Source organism: Ictidomys tridecemlineatus, chromosome 4, assembly GCF_052094955.1.
Source record: "Ictidomys tridecemlineatus isolate mIctTri1 chromosome 4, mIctTri1.hap1, whole genome shotgun sequence".
In the NCBI taxonomy this organism is placed as follows: Eukaryota; Metazoa; Chordata; class Mammalia; order Rodentia; family Sciuridae; genus Ictidomys; species Ictidomys tridecemlineatus.
In genome coordinates, this window is record NC_135480.1 from 52,550,213 (window position 1) to 52,568,887 (window position 18,675).

The following is an 18,675-nucleotide window of genomic DNA, read 5'->3' on the forward strand; positions in this document are numbered from 1 at the left end:
TTAAACTTAATTATTTCCATGTTAATTTTGTGTGGTACTGGGAATTGAACTAAGGACCTTGCACATGGTAGGCAAGGACTCTTGTAAGTGAGCTACAGCCCTAGCTCTAGTATTTTATTTTCCTACTTCATTGTAAATGCTTTTAGGATGGTGGCATGTTATGTTGCTAAGTTAATATTTTGTGTATTTTTATGTGGTGATGAGTATCAAACCCATGTGTAAGTGCCTTACACATGCTAGACATGGCTAACACTAAGCCACAACCCCAGCCATGCTAAGTTAGTATTACTGTGATTTAATTTTAGATCCTTTCTACTTTTTGATCAAGGAGTAAGAAATAGAGTTGATTGAAAGAGGAAAAGAACAGATTCCAGGGCTGGGGATATAGCTCAGTTGGTAGAGTGCTTGCCTTGCACACAGGCCCTGAGTTCAATCCCCAGAACCACACACACACACAAAGAACAGACTCCAGATTAATAAGGTTGTCTTTGCTCCCAATCTTCTCTAAGAATGATAACATTACTTGTTATCATTACAAACTTTGTACATTCTGCCTATTGTTCTCTACATAAGTGTGTGTGCATATATGCATGCCTATGCATACATAAGCCAATGGAATCTTTTTCATTTAGTTTGGTACTGGGGATTAAACCCAGAAGTGCTTAAGCATTGAGCCACATCCCCAGTCCTTTTTTACTTTTTTCGGGGGGGCAGAGGTGTACCAGGGATTGAACTCGGGCACTCAACAATTGAACCGTATCCCCAGCCTGATTTTGTATTTTATTAGAGACAGGATCTCACTGAGTTGCTTAGTGCCTCAGCCTCCTGAGCTGCTGGGATTCCAGATATGTGCCATCAAAGGGCTCATTTTTTTTTTTTTTTTTTACATTTTATTTAGAGACAGGGTCTCTTTGAATTGCTTTGGGTCTCTTTTAAGTTGCTGAGGTTGGCTTTGAAATCGAGACCCTCCTGCCTCAGTCTCCCAAACATTGGGATTACAGGTATGTGCCACCACACCAGACATCAGATATTTTTATAGGACTTAATAAAACAGCATTCAGCTGAGCATGGTAGTGCACACTTGTAGTTCCAGCTATTCATGAGGCTGAGGTGGGAAGATCACTTGACTCCACAATTTGGGACCAACTGGCAACAGTAGTAAGAACCTGTTTCAGCAGTCAGTAAATAAAATAAAAAAGCCTTCTAACATTGTTCTTCAGTTGCACAAATAAGTACAGTATATGTTAAATGTAAAGGTGAACCTGGGTTTCTGTCTTATACCACAACTTGGGAAGCTAAGGCAAGAGGTTTGGAGTTTGAGGCCAGCCTGGGCAATTTAGCAAGACCCTATCACAAAAGAAAAGGGCTGAGAATGTAGCTCAATGGTAGAGTGTCCCTGGGTTCAATCTCTAGTACCATTAAAACTACAACAACAAAAAACCCAAATCAAGTCACAAAGATGACTATTTAGGCTTTTATAAGTAAGAAATCCAAACAAGGCACGAAATTTAAAATAAAATTAATAGAAAAGGAAAAGTGTTTTAACGTTTTTCTTGAACTTTGAGCTGTAATACTTCAGAAAAATTGTGAATGGTGACTTTGTTGAAAGCTTTACTTAATTTCCATTTTGAGTGATTGCTGACTTCAGATTATAATGAAGATTAACCAAAATGATGTTAAATCTGTTTTTAATATGCTAACATCAGTGGTTCATTTTTTATTGGTAAATTTAAAAATTTAAAGCAATTATTGGAGCTCATGTTTTTAACCTTCAGTTTAGGTCATTCTAAACTTTCATACATAGATTACATCTTGAGAAATTTAAAAACAAATAATTTACAGACTTTTGAACATTAAAAAAATTACTAATTTGCCTTCAACAGAGATCATGGCATCAAATCATTTTGGCTAAATCTCCATGTTTTGAACTTAACTTTGGTTTTATTATGGCAAAATTCTGTTTTAAATTTTTTCACTTTAATTTTATTTCTTCAGAGAAGAAAGAGTGAATATGAAGGTTCCCAGAGATATGGATGATGCCAAGGCTCTAGGAAAAGTTTTATCCAAATATAAGGACACCTTTTATGTACAAGTACTTGTAGCTTATTTTGCTACATATATTTTGTATCCTTTTAACTGAAAAATGCTTTGTAGTTTTGTTCAAGAAAGGGCTTAAAAGAACTGTCATTTAGTTGTGTGTAATCGTAAATTATTTTTCCTTTTAAAAATTGTTAATGCAGTGTTATAATACTAAATAAAATATTTGAAAATGTAAAATTATACCTTAATTTTAACTCATTTATTTTTATGACTATTATCAAATTTTTTGATATTCTTTTTGTCACTAATTAAATATTTCCCTTTATTATTAAGGATATTTATCTATTTGGGTTTTTTATAATTATTTTATTAATTTTAAAAATAAAAAATAAATTATTTTCAGTTGGTAGTTATATCATTTTTAAAAACATTCTAGTGGGTTTGTACAATTGGCTTTTAATCATTTGCTTTTATAGATGTTATCTTATAAATCTCCTTTGTTCATGGTTTTTTACCTTCCATTTAGAAGTTTCTTCTGCAAAAGTTCAAAAGAAAATAAATATTCAAAGGAGTTTCTTTGTTTTATGGAAATGTATGTTGTTGGTTGTTGTTTTTTTTTTCATTTTTTTTTTTGGGGGGGGAGTGCTGAGGATCTAATGCCTTACATGTGATAGGCAAGCACTTTACCACTGAGCTACAACCCCAGCCTATTGTTATACAGCCTGCTTTCCAAATCTTCTTGATTAATGAAAGATTACTTCCTGATTTTGTTAATGTTACTTAACAACAACAAAAGGCTGTTTTGGGAAATTATTTATAAAGTTATTTAATTGTACATACCTTGTCAATTAATCCATAACTTCCAGGCATAGTGGCAAATGTCTGTGAAAGTTTTTAAAATAGCTTTTTTTAAAAGGCAAATTAACTATGTTGTTAGTTCCCTTAAGGTATTTGTATTTTTACTTCCTTTTTTATTTCCTGAATTAATTTTGGATTGTTGGGTTTTTTGTCCTATGAAATTTAATAGCGTTTTCTTTTTTAAATATGTTGTTAGTTGTATGTGACAGGAGAATGTATTTTAACATATATAAGTGGAGTATAACTTCTCATTCTGTGGCTGAATTTGATGTGGAGTTACAACATTTCTTTTCTTGGACTTATATTGCATTGGGTATTACATGTTTCTACAATTGATCTCCTTATGCAATAGTTTTGAGTATATATGTAAAAATATTGGAGAAGTTATTTCTAGCATAAGCAATTTAACAGTAAATATGTTTACAAAAGCTTTTACTGCCAATGGAAACATTAATTGTTTACCTACATGGTGAAGATGGATTTGTATTTAGGTAGTGTGCTGTAAGTAGGTACTTTTATTGTTATCCTCCCTATTTGAAAAATTAAAATCTGGAGAAAGTTGGGAATAAATTTTGTGCACATTTCTTTTAATTTTTTAGACTATTACAGTTTCCTACTTCAAGCAACACAATATATTCAGTATAGTATAAACTTTGGAAAAGGGTTTTACAGGTTTTTTTTTTTTTTTTAGTTATATATGAACACATTATCTTTATTTTCTTTATTTTTAGGTGGTGCTGAGGATTGAACCCAATGCTCACATGTTCGAGGCAGGTGCTCTGCCACTGTGCCACAACCCTAGCCTGCACCTTTCTTTTTGATGGGCTGTTTTAGGAAGCTATTTAGAAAGTTATTTAATTGTATATACACTGTCTTAAGAAATCTATTAAATGCCAAGCATGTTAGTGCATGCATGTAATCCCAGCAACCAGGAGGCTGAGGCAGGAGGATTGCAACTTAGCAAGGCCCTAAGCAACTTAGTGTCTCAAAATGAAAAGCAAAAAGGGCTGGAGATGTAGTAAAATGCCCATAGGTTTCATATAAAATTTTAAGTAAGATACTGGTTGGTATCAATTCAGTTTTTTTTTAAATATTTTTTTAGTTGTAATTGGACACAATATCTTTATTTTAGTTATTGTTATGTGGTGCTGAAGATCGAACCCAGTGCCTCACACATGCTAGGCGAGCGCTCTACCATTGAGCCACAACCCCAGCCCCTTAATTCAGGTTTTGATTTTTTAATAAAATAAGTAATTTGTTAAATCTGTATTTTCTTATAACATTCTTTATACTTTTGATTTTTTAAAAAATATTTTTATTTTAGATGTTGATAGATCTTTATTTTATTCATTTATTTATATGTGGTGCTGCGGATCAAACCCAGTGCCTCACACATGCAAGGCAAGTGCTCTACCACTGAGCCACAACCCCAGCCTTATACTTTTGATCTTAATGTTTTTAAACTCAGTGAACAAAGGGAAAGACTTTATCTTTGGGCATATATAACAGTTTTTGTTTTATTAGTGCATGACTGATTAATAGAAATAGGTGGAAGCCTGGTTTAATTTTTAAATTTAATGGTAGGCACATTAGAAAAAGTGGACCACCTGAAATTAATTTTTCAAATAATTTTACTTGAATCAATGTATTAAATGTTGTTTTATCATTACAACATATAATCACTATAAATTTTCATGTGGATGTGCTAGGAGTTGAACCCTGAGCCTTTCGTATGCTAAGCATGTACTCTATCACTGAGCTACACACCAGGCTTTAAAAAATTTATTACTGAGGTACTTTAACAAATCTTTTTATTCATATTATTTCTTTGAGATGTGTGTATTTTATATTCATAGCACATCTCAGTTCAGACTTGCTGTATTTCATTGTCTTAATAGCAGTATATGGTCACTGTATTCAGCAGTGCAGTGCTAATACCTTCTTGAATAAAAACCTAATTTCAAATAAGAAATACCTAGAATGGGCAAATTCATATAAATAGAAAGACTTAAAAGAAATCTTAGATTTTTTTTTTTAGTACTCATGTTGTTAGTAATAATATTGTTACTCATGTATTTACAATGTGGAAAAGTTTCAGTATGATATTGCTAATGTATTATGTATTTTTAAAAAATTTTTTTGTAGTTATAGGTGGATTCAATACCCTTTTATTTTATTTATGTTGTGCTGAGGATCAAACCCAGGGCTTCACACATGCCAGACAAGTGTTCTACCACTCAGCCCCAGCCCCAGTATTATGTATTTTTAAAAATATTTTTCTTTTAGTTGTCAATGGACATTTATTTTATTTATTTATATGCGGTACTGAGAATCTAACCCAGTGCCTCACACATGCTAGATAAGTGCTCTACCACTGGCCACAACCCCAGCCCTGTATTATGTATTCTTAATACGTGAAGCAAACGGTTAATTATGTTAAGATCATTAAGAACCAAGATTTTAGCTGGGCATGGTGGCACACAACTATAAATCTCAGTAGCTTTAGGGTCTTGAGGCAGGAGGATTGCAGGTTTGAAGCCAGCCTTAGCAATTTAATGAGACAGTAAGCAACCTAGTGAGACCCTGTCTCAAAATTAAAAAATTTTAAAAAGGGCTGGGAATGTGGCACTCCTGGGTTTAATCCCTGGTACTAAAAAACCAAAAACAAACAAAAAGCCAAGATTTTTTGGGAAAGAGGAATTTAATTCTAAATAGCTAGAAATTTTCAAGTTTAATAGCTAGAAAATTAAGCTCAAGTCACTTGCCCATGCACAAAGAAAAATACTTTGGTAACTATTACCATAAGGCAATGGACAGAATATGTTGAAGATACAACAGAATATCCAAAAAGTGGCAAATGATAGTTTCTCCAGTAAATAAAGTGGAAGAAACAAAAAAGTATGGTATACTTGAGCTATATTGAACAAATAGAATATGTGAGCCTTTTTTAGATTCTGATTTGAAAAAGATAACTATTAAGAAAATGCAAGCCTGGTATGGTGGTCAGGCTTATAATTCCAAGGACTCTGGAATCTGAGGTGGAAGGATTGCAAGTTTAAAGCCAGCCTGGACAACTTAGTGAGACCACATCTCAAAATAAAAATTAAGAAGGGATAGGGATGTAGCTCAATGTTAAAGCCATCTGAGTTGTTAAATTCCCAATACTGAAAAAAAAAAATAGAGACATTTTGGAAATTAAAACAAACACAGACTAGATATTTATGACAGTAAAAAGTTAATATTGGGCATCATTAATACTAGTTTCAGATATTTGAAATTTTCCATAATAAAGTCTTACCCACTGAGCCACCACTCCACTCCTTTATTTTTTATCTCTCACTCGGGTGCTTAAGGCCTCACTTAAATTATTGAGGCCCAGCCTGGGATTGTGACTCAGCGGTAGAGCACTCGCCTTGCACGTGCAACGCCCTGGGTTCGATCCTCAGCACCACATAAAAATAAATAAATGAAATAAAGGTATTATGTCCAACTATAACTAAAAAATAAATATTAAAAAAAGAAAAGTTAGAGGCAGGGGCTGGCCACATAGCTCAGTTGGTAGAGTGCTTGCCTTGCATGCACAAGGCCCTGTGTTCAATCCCCAGCACCACACACACAAAGAGGCATTATGGCTATGGAGCCCATATATATATACACTTTGAATATCATTTTGCTTTATCTTTTAATAAATCATCTTAGGGGTGGCAATGTTGTCCAAACCAAAACTGGGAATCAGAAGACAGTATAAAAAGTGTTACCTATTTTAAAAAACAAGGTGTCTGATTTTTACTGTATTTGATCATCCCTACCCTATTCTTTTTTTTTTTTCCCTCTCAAGTACCAGATTGAACCCAGGTGTGCTTACACACTGAGCCACACTTCAGCCCTTTATTTATATTTTATTAGAGACAGGGTCTCCCTGAGTTGCTTAGGGCCTTGCTAATTGCTAAGGCTGATTTTGAACTCACGATCCTCCTGCCTCAGCCTCCCAAACTAGTGGGATTACAGACATGTGCCACTGCCTCCAGCCATCCCTATTAGTTTTTTTAATGAGTGGTAACTTTATTTAAGTTAATTGAGGTAATTGTCATAATTAAATTTTAAATAAATTCTTAATAACCTTATATATACCTAGATTTCCAGCCAGAACTCTTGTTTCCTGAAACAAATTCATTAGAGAAGCATGTTATTTAAGACTACTAAAGACTTTTCCTTTTTTTCTCTTTTGTGCCAAATTTGTTAAATTCCTCTCTCTCTGGTACATGTTGGATACTTGTCTTGGTTTTCTTTTTTTTTTTTCCTTTCTTTTTTTTGCAATGAATGATCTTTTATCAGATTTGGAACTCAAAACACACACAGAGAAAACAATAAACAAAACAATGCTCTAATGAACATTGTTGGGAAAAATAGAGAAATTTTATATTCGACTTTTGTTTCTATGTTCAGTGGCTCAGCTGAGATATAGTTCTATATTATATAAATGAATGTTTTTTTTTTATTAGCTACACATGACATTACAATGATCTTGGCAATTCATACATTTGAATCTTGGTTTTCTTTTAATAGCACAATTTTATTAGCACTGCGTTTATTAATTGTAGTTTGATATTTATTGTTTAGTAAATTATCCACTTAGAAGCATTATAGCTGAGGAGTCATATTTTGTCTTTTAATACAGATTGAACATCCCTAATCCAAACAATCTAGAATCCAAAATGATCCAGAATCCAAAACTTTTGGAGTGCTGACATGATACCATAAGTGGAAAACTCCCCATCTGATCTCTAGTGACAGGGTTTAGTCAAAACATAGGCACACTAAAATTAGTGTAAAATTACCTCCAGGTTATGTGTATAATATAAATGTGAAACAAATGAACTTTATTGTTAAGTCTATAGACTTAGTTCCTATCTCTGAGATGTATATGGTGCCAATTTTTAAAAATCTGGAAAAATCCAAAACACTTATGGTCCTAAGCACTTTGGATAAGGAATTCTTAACCTTAACTAAAATATGGATGTAATCTCATTAACATGATAATTTCTGTATACTTTTTCCTGAAATGCTGAGTTTGTCTTTTTAAAATTTCACTTAATTATGTTTTAATCCTTAACTTAAAAGTTAACAGCTTGCAAACATTTGCTATTCCAGGCTCTATATTTCTCAGTATACTCTCAGGGTTTCTTTATCCCTTTCCACTAGCCTTATTTCTTGTTTGTTTGGTAAGTATCCCACTGGACTGCTTAAGCATAAATTCATTAATTTAAGAGGAGTTTAAGTGTTATGTGTTAAAACCCTCATTAAAGAGGTGTTATGGATTGTTTTCTAAAACAGGGTTATTATAGACTCATTAACATTTATAAGCTGTTTTAGACTTGTTTTTTCCTATTGTTTTGTGAGTTCAGATAGTTTAAGAATGTTGATGGGCACAGTGAGTTAGGTCTCAGGGATGGGGGAAGTGTTTTTAAGCATAACAAATGACAAAAATTGGTGGCTGAAATTGTATTCTTAGGCTAAAAGATAACATTAATTAATTGGCTCTAGCCACTAAGTTTAACCACAAGTGTTAATTTGTTTTGGGTGGTCTCATTTGAATTATAATACTTGCAATGTAGCCACCCCATTTCCCCAAAGAAGTTAATGAGTTGAGCTTTTCCTCAGGTGGATATATCCATGTGAATAAGATGGAAAAAAAATGCTTATGACTTATTATTATTTTTCAGTGTTCTGGACTTGGTGCCTCTTTCTGCTATATGCTCTCCTATTTGGTTGGAAGACCAGTTGTGTACAAATACCTAACAGAGAAAGCAGTAAAATGGTCACAGCAGGTAAATGTGTATTTGTTTGTTTAGTTTTGTTTTTGAAACAGGATCTTGCTATGTTATCTATACTGGGCTCAAGTGATCCTCCTGCCTTAGGTGGAACTTCAGGTGTGTGTAATTGTGTCCAGGTTATTTCAAATTATGTAATATAACTTTGGTTAAGTGAGAGGTCAATGTGTAGTCCTACATAAGTTTAATATTAATTTAATTTATGTAGAAAGTACATAAATTTATGTATTAAATCAAATAGCAAAACTTTATGCACAAAAGTAGTTTAGATAGTAAGAATTATCTTTTCACCCAAACAACATCAAGTGGTATGCAAATATGAATATCTACAACATCAAATGGTATGCAAATATGAATATCTATTTATTTGCTTTTTTTTTTTTTTTGTACTCGAAATTGAACCTTAGAGATAGGATCTTAGCTGGGTATAGTGGCACTTGTTTATAATACTGGTGACTCAGGAAGCTGAGGCAGTAGGATTCCAAATTCAAGGCCAGCCTCAGCAACTTAGCAAGGCCTTAAACAACTTAGTGAGACCCTGTTTCAAAATAAATAAAAAGGGCTGGAGATAACAGCTCAGTAAAGTTCCCTTGGGTTCAATTTCCAGTATCAAAAAGAGAGAATGAGTCTTGATAAATTGCTGAGGCTAGCCTTGAACTTGAGATATTCCTGCCTCCTGAATCACTGGGATTACAGGCATATATCATTGCTCCTGACAATGATTTTTTTTTTCTTTTTCTTTTTTTTTTAATGGTGCTGGGGATTAAACCCAGGGCCTTGTGCTTTCGAGGCAAGCACTCTACCAACTGAGCTATATCCCCAGCCCTTCCTGACAATAATTTTGAAGCAAAATTTTTTTTTTTTTACTTGTAGTGATTATTTTATTTATCAGTTTATTTGTGGTGTTTAGGATCAAACTCAGGACCTCCTCATTAAAAGCATAAATTCTGTCACTGAGTTATACCACTAGATCCTCTAAAATGATAATCCTAATTCTTTGTCTTCATAAATTTAATCAGCAGACAAGTTCAGGTCAGTATGAAGGTATCTACATAATTAGACACTTTTTTATCTTCAGTCAGGATCCCTACAAATACAAACCTTGCTACACAGAGAAGGCTAACATAATATTGTGAGGCAAATCCCATTTTTATAAAAAATCAGAAGGAATAAACTATTGTATCTCATAGGAATTTGAGATTATCCTGCTGTACCCCCCTTTTTTTTAAAGATTAGGAAATTAAGAACAATTTAATGTTTTGCCCCAGATCACTAACATTTAATTATAATGGTTTAGAATCTTATGTCTCTAGACTTCTAGTATAGTGTTCTTTAATTATATCAGTAATGAAAATTAAAGTAGTTTTACTATTTAAGCTTTTCTTTGGAATAGCTATTTCGTGTAAGGTTAAAAGTCAGTCACTTGGGCTGGGGCTGTAGCTCAGCAGCAGACCGCTTGCCTAGCATGTGTAAGGCACTGGGTTCCATCCTCAGCACCACATAAAAATAAAGAAATGAAATACAGGCATTCTGCCCATCTATAACTATCAAAAAAAAAAAAAGGTCAATCACTTGAGGGCTGGGGATATAACTCAGTTGGTAGAGTGCTTGCATGCACAGGCCCTGGGTTCAATCCCCAGCACCACCAAAAAAAAAAAAAAGATATATACACACACACACACACACACACACACACACACACACACGTATCTCATGCATGCTACTGTCATGTATATCTAAAAAGAATAAGTAAGAAATAGTTATGGAAATAAATTCAACAATAATAAAAAAACTTAACAGTTGGTCAAAGGCAGTATAAATTATAATCAATGTGTATTTATTTAATCAGCTGAAGATTTCCATATACCTATCTAATCTCATTTATCAACAATGAATGAGTTCATTTGTGATTATCTGGACTTTTTAAAAATTGGTACTAGGGACTGAAAGTGTAGCTCAGTGGTAGAGTGCTTTCTTAGCCAGTGTAAGGCCCTGGGTTTAATCATCAGCAACACAGAACACACAGAGCTTGATTTGTTGTGATATAGTAATTCATTACATTGTAGAAAGGTAGGGGCATTAAAAATTGGCCACTTGAAGTGTATTCTTTATCTAGTTATCATACGCTTAAATTTGGCATTTTAGGTGTCAAATATCATTGAGCCACCATAAAGCTGATGTTGGACTTGAGTGGCATAACATTGATCAATAAGTACAATTTAAAAACAAAAAAACTCATATGTTTTAGCTATGGTAATGAGCATTTGGTATACAGTTTTGTCATTTTCAAATTCTATTTTAATCACTTTTTTTTCCTTTAAAAATATTTCTTTTAATTGTAGGTGGACATAATACCTTTTATTTTATTTGTTCATTTTCATGTGGTGCCAAGAATTGAACCCAGTGCCTCATATGTGCTAGGCAAGCACTCTACCACTAAGCCACAAACCCAGCCCTATTTTAATCACTTCTACTGGATAAATTCTGAAATATTAGGGACAAGAATTTGAAATAAGGTACTACATAAAGCAACTTATTTTAAAAATTGTCTTTATCTGATGCTAATTATCTTTTTTCTTATGACAGGTTGAACGTCATAGAGAACATCTCATTAACTATATTATATTTTTGAGAATAACGCCATTTCTGCCTAATTGGTTTATTAATATTACATCTCCTGTGATAAATGTGCCATTGAAAGTTTTTTTTATTGGCACTTTTCTAGGTAAGGCCTTTAGTTCATGTTGTGTTAGAGCTCAGTATAACTCTTGGGCACAAAGCCTGGCCTGTATAGATTACTCAGAAATGTTTGTTTTGATTTAAGTGTTTTGGGTCACTTCTTGGTTTTATTAAATTTTATTTTTTGATATTGGGATTTGAACCCAGAGACACTTTACCACTAAGCTATATCCTCAGTGCTTTTCTTTCTTTCTTTCTTTCTTTCTTTCTTTCTTTCTTTCTTTCTTTCTTTCTTTCTTTCTTTCTTTCTTTCTTTTCTTTTTTTAAATTTTAAGACAGGGTCTCACTAAGTTGCTGAGACTGGCTTTGCACTTGCTATACTGCCTCAGGCTTCAGGCTGCATTACCTCTTTAAAGACCACTTTCTACTAAATATTTCTTTAATAATACAGAATTAGGCAGAATTTTTTTCTTTTCCTAGTGCTGGGGATTGACCCTTGGGGCCTTGCTCATGCTGAATTATCACTGAGCCATACCTCTAATCTAAGCAGAACTTGATTTGTATTCTCTTTGTCATCGTCGTCGTCGTCGTCTTTTTTTTTTTTTTTAATAATACCTTTATTTTATTTATTTCTATATGGCGCTGAGGATCTACCGATGAGCCACAATCCCAGCCCCTATCTTTGTCTTCTAACAAGTATTGAACTTTTAATTTCAGTAGTGGATTGATCCTAGTTTTCATTTCATTGAAGTCAGCATTTATTGTAGGTATTACCAAAGTGATTTCCAAAGGCAAGAGTGACACACATTTTTGCTTTCAAGGAACTGACCACTTGATTTTGAAATTAATCAATGGACATGAAGGTGCATACATATTTTTTGAATTCTTGTGGTTCTTTAGTAAGAGTGCTCTGACTTTCTTTCCAATTTAAATTGAACTGTGTAGATACAATGAGTAGATGTTTCATATTGAATATCTGTTAAAGCTTAATACTAATGAAATTAGACCTTTTTGAAGAAACAATAAAAATTTTTGTGTGTGCTAGGGGATTGTCAAAGTCAATTTTTTATTGCTACTTTTTTTTGTTTTAGATTTTGGGAATTGCTACTTTTTAAAAATATATATATTTATTAGTTGTAGATAAACACAATACTATTATTTTATTTATTTGTTTATTTTTTATGTGGTGCTGAGGATCGAACCCAGTGCCTCAAAGGTACTAGGCAAGCACTCTACCACTGAGCCACAACCCCAGCCCTTATTGCTACTTTTTTTTTTTTTTTAGAGAGAGAGAGAGGAGAGAAAGAATTTTAATATTTATTTTTTTTAGCTTTCGGCGGACACAACATCTTTGTTTGTATGTGGTGCTGAGGATCGAACCCGGGCCGTACACATGCTAGGCGAGCGTGCTACCGCTTGAGCCACATCCCCAGCCCCTACTTTTTGTTTAACTTAATTTTGTTTTTTGATCTGGAGGATTGAACCCAGGTCCTTGCTCATACTAGGCAATTCTAACACTGAGCTGCATCCTGTTGCTACTTTCATAAAAAATTCATCAGTAATTGTATCAATATGGGTATCTCATCCCCTTGTTTTACAGATGAAATAGATGAAATAGATAGAGATTTTAGTTTGTTTTTTTATTAAATGACATGGACACAATACCTTTATTTATTTGTGGTGTTGGGGATCAAACTAAGCTAAGTTCCTTATGTACTCTTGCATAACCTGCTCTTTCTCCCAGTGTTTTGGATATCTTTACATTTCAATATGTTTATGTTTCTTAATTAGTTATATTTAATTTATTCAATTTTATTTTGTTTTCTTTTAATACTGGGGATCAAACCAAGGACCATGCACATACTAGACAAGTGCTATACTGCTGAGCTGCACCCCCAGTCCTCAACCTTATCTTTGAAGGTTTAGATAATTTTCAGATTTTTATTATAAGGCATCATTCTTTAAAACTTGATTTTTGCTCATGTACATTAATATTCCTACATTTGAAATTGCTAGATCAGAGCACATTCTTTTTTATGTGTGGTACTGGGATTTGAACCTAGAGCTTTATTTTATTATTTATTGGTGGTACTAGGGATTGAACCCAGGGCCTTGTGCATGTGAGGCAAGCACTCTACCAAATGAGCTATATCCCCAGCCCAGAACTTTATTTTGAGACAGTCTCACTAAGTGGCCCAGCTGGCCATGAGTTTGTGATCTTCCTACCTCAGCCTTTAAGCAGCTGTACCACCAGGTCTGGCTTCCTTGTTTTTTTCCTTAAACTATTGATAAAAGCTGTGAAACTCTTCTTGATTTTTGTTGTTGTTCATTATACTTAAGAGGTAATTTTTGGGGAAAAAAAAAAAAGGTAATTTTTGGAAAAAAAAAAAAGAGGTAATTTTTGAAAGATTAATTCTTTATGTAGGAATAAACTTGAGGATTTCTGGATTCTTTTTTTTTTTTTTTTTTTTTTTTTAATCAGGGACTGAACTCAGGGACACTCAGCCACTGAGCTACATCCCCAGCCCAATTTTGTATTTTATTAAAGACAGGATCTCACTGAGTTGCTTAGTGCCTCCCCGTTGTTGAGGCTGGCTTTGAACTCGCTTTGAACTCGAGATCCTCCTGTCTCAGCCTCCCTAGCTGCTTGGATTATAGGCAAGTGCAACTGTGCCTGGCAGCTTTGGATGCTTCATGATTGTCTCTCCAAATGGAAATAGCTGTATTCTTATGAGAAATTTTGTGAACACAGAAATTCTTAATTTTAAAAAATTCATGGTTTTTACTTTTTGCTTTTTTTAATTTTATTTTAGGTGTTGCACCCCCCTCTTTCGTAGCAATTAAAGCAGGAACAACACTGTACCAGCTTACAACTGCAGGGGAAGCTGTTTCCTGGAACTCAGTATTTATTTTGATGATTTTAGCTGTTCTTTCTATTCTGCCAGCCATCTTCCAAAAAAAACTAAAGCAAAAATTTGAGTGAAAAATCATCTGGGTTTGGGTTTGCTTTCATCATCATCATCATCACCATCATTATCATCTCAGGATTAGCAGGTGCATCCATTTATGTTTTTAAATCACCTCTTCAGTAATTGAAACGAGGAATTTGTAAAATAATATTTCCTATCAGACATAAAATAAATGCATATTAATGCATATAAGTGTCAAGGTAAAAGAGTAAAGTAAAAATGGAAATTGATATACTATGAAAAGTACTGTCATCAATAGTTATTATACACATAAATTATTGTACCAAGGGTACCTATAGGTAGATACTATAATAATAGCATGGTAGGAATTCTTGGTATAACTGATTCATTCAAGTTAATATTTTTCTCATATCTAATGACTAAAATAGATAGTGGTGCAATTCTTGGTTATATTAGCCTTCTTTCAGAGCTTAAGCTGGATAACTAAAGTTTCAAAGAGATTTGTTTTTTCTGTTATATCTTCATAGACCACTGAATATAGAAAGGATATCAAGTTACCTATTTTGTTAATATTATGTTTATTTCTCTTATAGACTTTTATCATGGATTAGTCTGGTAATTTAAATTTTGGCCAGTCTATTTTCATCCTTTTTTCTACCTTTTACAATGTTTGCACCGTCATATAAAAAAATGAGAATTACATGATAATTATCATATTGGAGTTGATAATTTATATTCAGATAATATTTTGTTACAGTGTCTCTTTAATATCTCTGAAGCATATAGTTTTTAGACATTAGAATAATTATTTTATATTTTGAAACAAACAATGGCAGCATGGCACTAGTGGTTAAATGTAGTTTATTTGTTCTAATGACTGTAAAATTTACCTCATTTATTTATTAGTCTGGTCATTAATTATTACGTAATTATCCCTTTTATGCATGATACACCTAGAAGAATGCCTTGTTTTCCTGTGATGGCTTTTTTTGTTTGGGACTGTTTTTGATTAATGCAGTTTCCCAATTTAGAGTTTTTACTTTTCTAACTCAAAAAAGTAACTTCTCATATGGTAACTATTGTACTTAAATAGTTCTGGAAAAACTAAACCACTTTTTGCTGCTTGATTAATGGTAATGCCCTTGGTTCCTTGTATCCAGGACACAGCCATTCTAAAGTACTGTGTCAGTTTTAGCTTCATTCCAAGACTGTCATTATGTTGAAAAGTGTTGTAGCTGTGTTAAAAATCCTTTTATGTTTTCATTGTGAGAAGATAAGATCATACTTAAAGCCAGTTTCTACTACATGATGTGGACTGATTTATTATTTTCTATCACAGTATTAACAAATGGATTTATTGTAAATACAAAGAAAATATATTGGTTAATATCGTAAGTCTTATGTCACTTGGCCTTTTGTGCAGAATTATTTATTGTTATTTCTTTCTTATTGACCAGAGTCTGAATGATAAACTTTTGTTATTTTTACAAATGAATTAAAACATAGCCTTTTGGGACAAAGTTCACTAAATATTACCATATAAAATGTAATTGAGCAAATTTTTATCAGACTTTTAAAAATTAAAGTAAGAGCTTGGACTCGGGAGAAGCCCATTTACTCTGGTATGTGCACATTGTACTTACTCTATTATCAGAGTGTTTTTTCCATGTTTATTATATACCCTTTCACTTTGCTATTTATTTTTCCTGTTAGAAAACTATAGCTGTCAATTTAGATGGTGGTATATTTTCTTCTCCTAAGAGAATTGCCAGTTTTTCTAGATTTCCTCATCAGAGACTTTATCCAGCTAAACCCCAAATATACTTGGTGGCCTGTATTCATGGAGTCACAGACTTGGCCTCAAGTCCAAATGTAAATTCAAGCTTCAGCCATCTACCCCAACAATTTTTTTTTTTTTTTTTTTTTGGTGCTGGGGTTTGAACTCAGGACCTTGCACATGCTACTTTTACCATTGAGCCATAACCCCAGCCCTTTTGGTCACATCTGAAAGACCGTTACGTAGTAGTGGCCACAAGAGAGCAAGCATCTGCAATGGAAGGTGAGTGAGTTAAATAAATAGAAAGTTGACACACTAAGATACTAAGGCTGTTCTCTTCTTAATTAATGGTCTCTCTCTCTAGAGCTCTGTTATTTTAAGTGTAATATATCTAAGATACTTAATAAATGCAAACTAAAATGTAATAATAATAATAATAAAATAAATTGTACTGGAGAAACTTAAATGTCATCCTTGGGATTTATTTTATGGAAGTACTTATATTTAAAACAACTTCAGGGGCTGGGACTGTGGCTCAGTGGTAGAGCACTTGCCTAGCATGTGTGAGGCCCTAGGTTCATACCTCAGCACCACATAAAATAAATAAATAAATGTTTTAAAAAATAAAACCAACTTCATTCGAATAGAAATATATTCTCTTGAAGTTACTGATGTTTTTGGCCTGGGGATTGAATCCAGGGTGCTATTTTGCTAAGCTATATCCCCAGTCCTTTTTATTTTTTATTTTGAGATGGGGTCTTGCTAAGCTGCTGAGGCTGTCCTCAAATTTGTAGTTGTTTGCCTCAACCTCCCAAGTCTCTTGGATAACATGTATATACCACCATGCCTGCTGATCTCAAATTCTGATGTACATTTTTACCACTAAGAAAAAAAAAAACTGCAAGACCTTTACTTTTTTTTTTTCCCCAGTGCTGAGGATCAAACTACAGGGCCTTGCACATGCTAGGCAAACACTCTACTACCAACATACACCCCTAGTTCAACCTTTTAATTTTAAAAGAAACAACTGAGCCAGTTACAGTGATACATGCATAAAGAAAAGAGGTTACCTCTAAGGAGTGAGTGATAAAATGTCCAAAACCTTAAAAAAAAAAAAAAAAAAAGAGGTTTATTTAGCTCACTGTTTCTGAGGTCTGGGACCAAGGGGAATCTGGTGATATGCCTCTTGCTAATAGAATCTGGAGGTGACATGGGATATCACATGTAGAGAGATGAAGAGTATACTTGGATACCTTCTGGTCTCTTACAAAGCCATTAGTATTCCATCTTCTACCCTGATGACCTTATCCTAATCACTTCCCAAAGGCCTCACCTCTAAACACCATAGTTGGATTAAGTTTCTTAGTATCTCACAGTGGGAATTAAATTTAAGACATGAATCCTTGAGGACACACTGTTTTGTATTTGTGTCGATGTCATCTCTTAGTTTTATCATATATGTATCTAGATAAATAGATGTAGATGGGAAGATGTTACCATTGGATTTTTAAATGGGTTTTTCTTTCTTAGAACTACAAATAATTCTATTATTATTGACAGATGAAGTTTAACTAGAAACAAAACAGATTACATAAATACCCAATGCAGAAAGTTGGAATAGATTTTAGTAAACTTTGAAAAGTAAAAAGTTAAATTGAAGAGTAGATATTAATGAAATAGCTGGATATGGTGGCACATACCTATAATCCTAAGTACTTTAGAGGCTGAGGCATGAGGATCACAGGATCCAGGCCAACCTGGGCAATTTAGCAAAACCCTGTCTCAAAAGTTTTAAACTGGATGTGGTGGCACACATCTATAATCCCAGTGGCTTAGGGGACTGAAACAATAGGATTGAAAGTTTGAGACCAGCCTCAACAATTTAGCAAGGCTCTAAACAGTTTAGTGAGACACTCAAGATGAGGCAGGAGAATTTCGAGTTCAAAGCCAGTCTCAGCAAAAGCAAGAAGCTAAGCAACTCAGTGAGAACCTGCCTCTAAATAAAATACAAAAAAGGACTTGGCGAGTGGGGCAGGGAAGGACTATGAATGTGGCCCCTGCATTCATTCCCTTTTAACCCCCCCCAAAAAATTCCTAGGGGAAAAATATTGAAAGTATACAATGACACAATTAGTATAAGAAAAAAACATGAAGCTTGAATATAACAAATTACGTAGTGAAATTGCAAAGGTAATCCCCTTCACAAAGCCCCAGGCTGATTTTTAATTTCAAAATCTAGTGAAAATAATGCAATAAAAGATAAACTCATTTCACTTATGAACACTGGTGCAAAAATCCTAACATAATGTATGTCTACATCCAGGTCTTACAATAATAAAGAGTTTAGCTCAGCATGGTAGCTCACATCTATAATCCCCAGCAACTCAGGAAGCCGAGGCCAAAGGACCAGCCTCAGCAATTTATCCAGGCCTTAAGCAATTTAGCTAGAGGCTGTCTCAAAATAAAAAGAACTGGGAATGTTGCTCAGTGGATTCAATCCTTAGTATTAAAAAAAATAATAATAGGGGTGATTTAATGTCAGAAAAAATATTTTTCAGTG

At 33.6% G+C, this 18,675-nt stretch overlaps 1 protein-coding gene across 2 annotated transcripts in view; it reads left to right on the forward strand.

Annotated features, from left to right (window-relative positions):
- Positions 1-16,581, forward strand: part of Tmem41b (transmembrane protein 41B) — a 29,190-nt gene extending 12,609 nt beyond the window's left edge. For both annotated transcript variants that reach the window (XM_078046510.1, XM_078046509.1), the window contains 5 exons: positions 1,996-2,124; positions 8,027-8,120; positions 8,622-8,726; positions 11,316-11,454; positions 14,222-16,581. In XM_078046510.1, coding sequence (XP_077902636.1) covers positions 1,996-2,124; positions 8,027-8,120; positions 8,622-8,726; positions 11,316-11,454; positions 14,222-14,391 — 637 coding nt within the window. In that variant the 3' untranslated portion in view covers positions 14,392-16,581. The remainder of the gene's footprint in view (positions 1-1,995; positions 2,125-8,026; positions 8,121-8,621; positions 8,727-11,315; positions 11,455-14,221) is intronic.
- Positions 16,582-18,675: the final 2,094 nt, after the last annotated feature.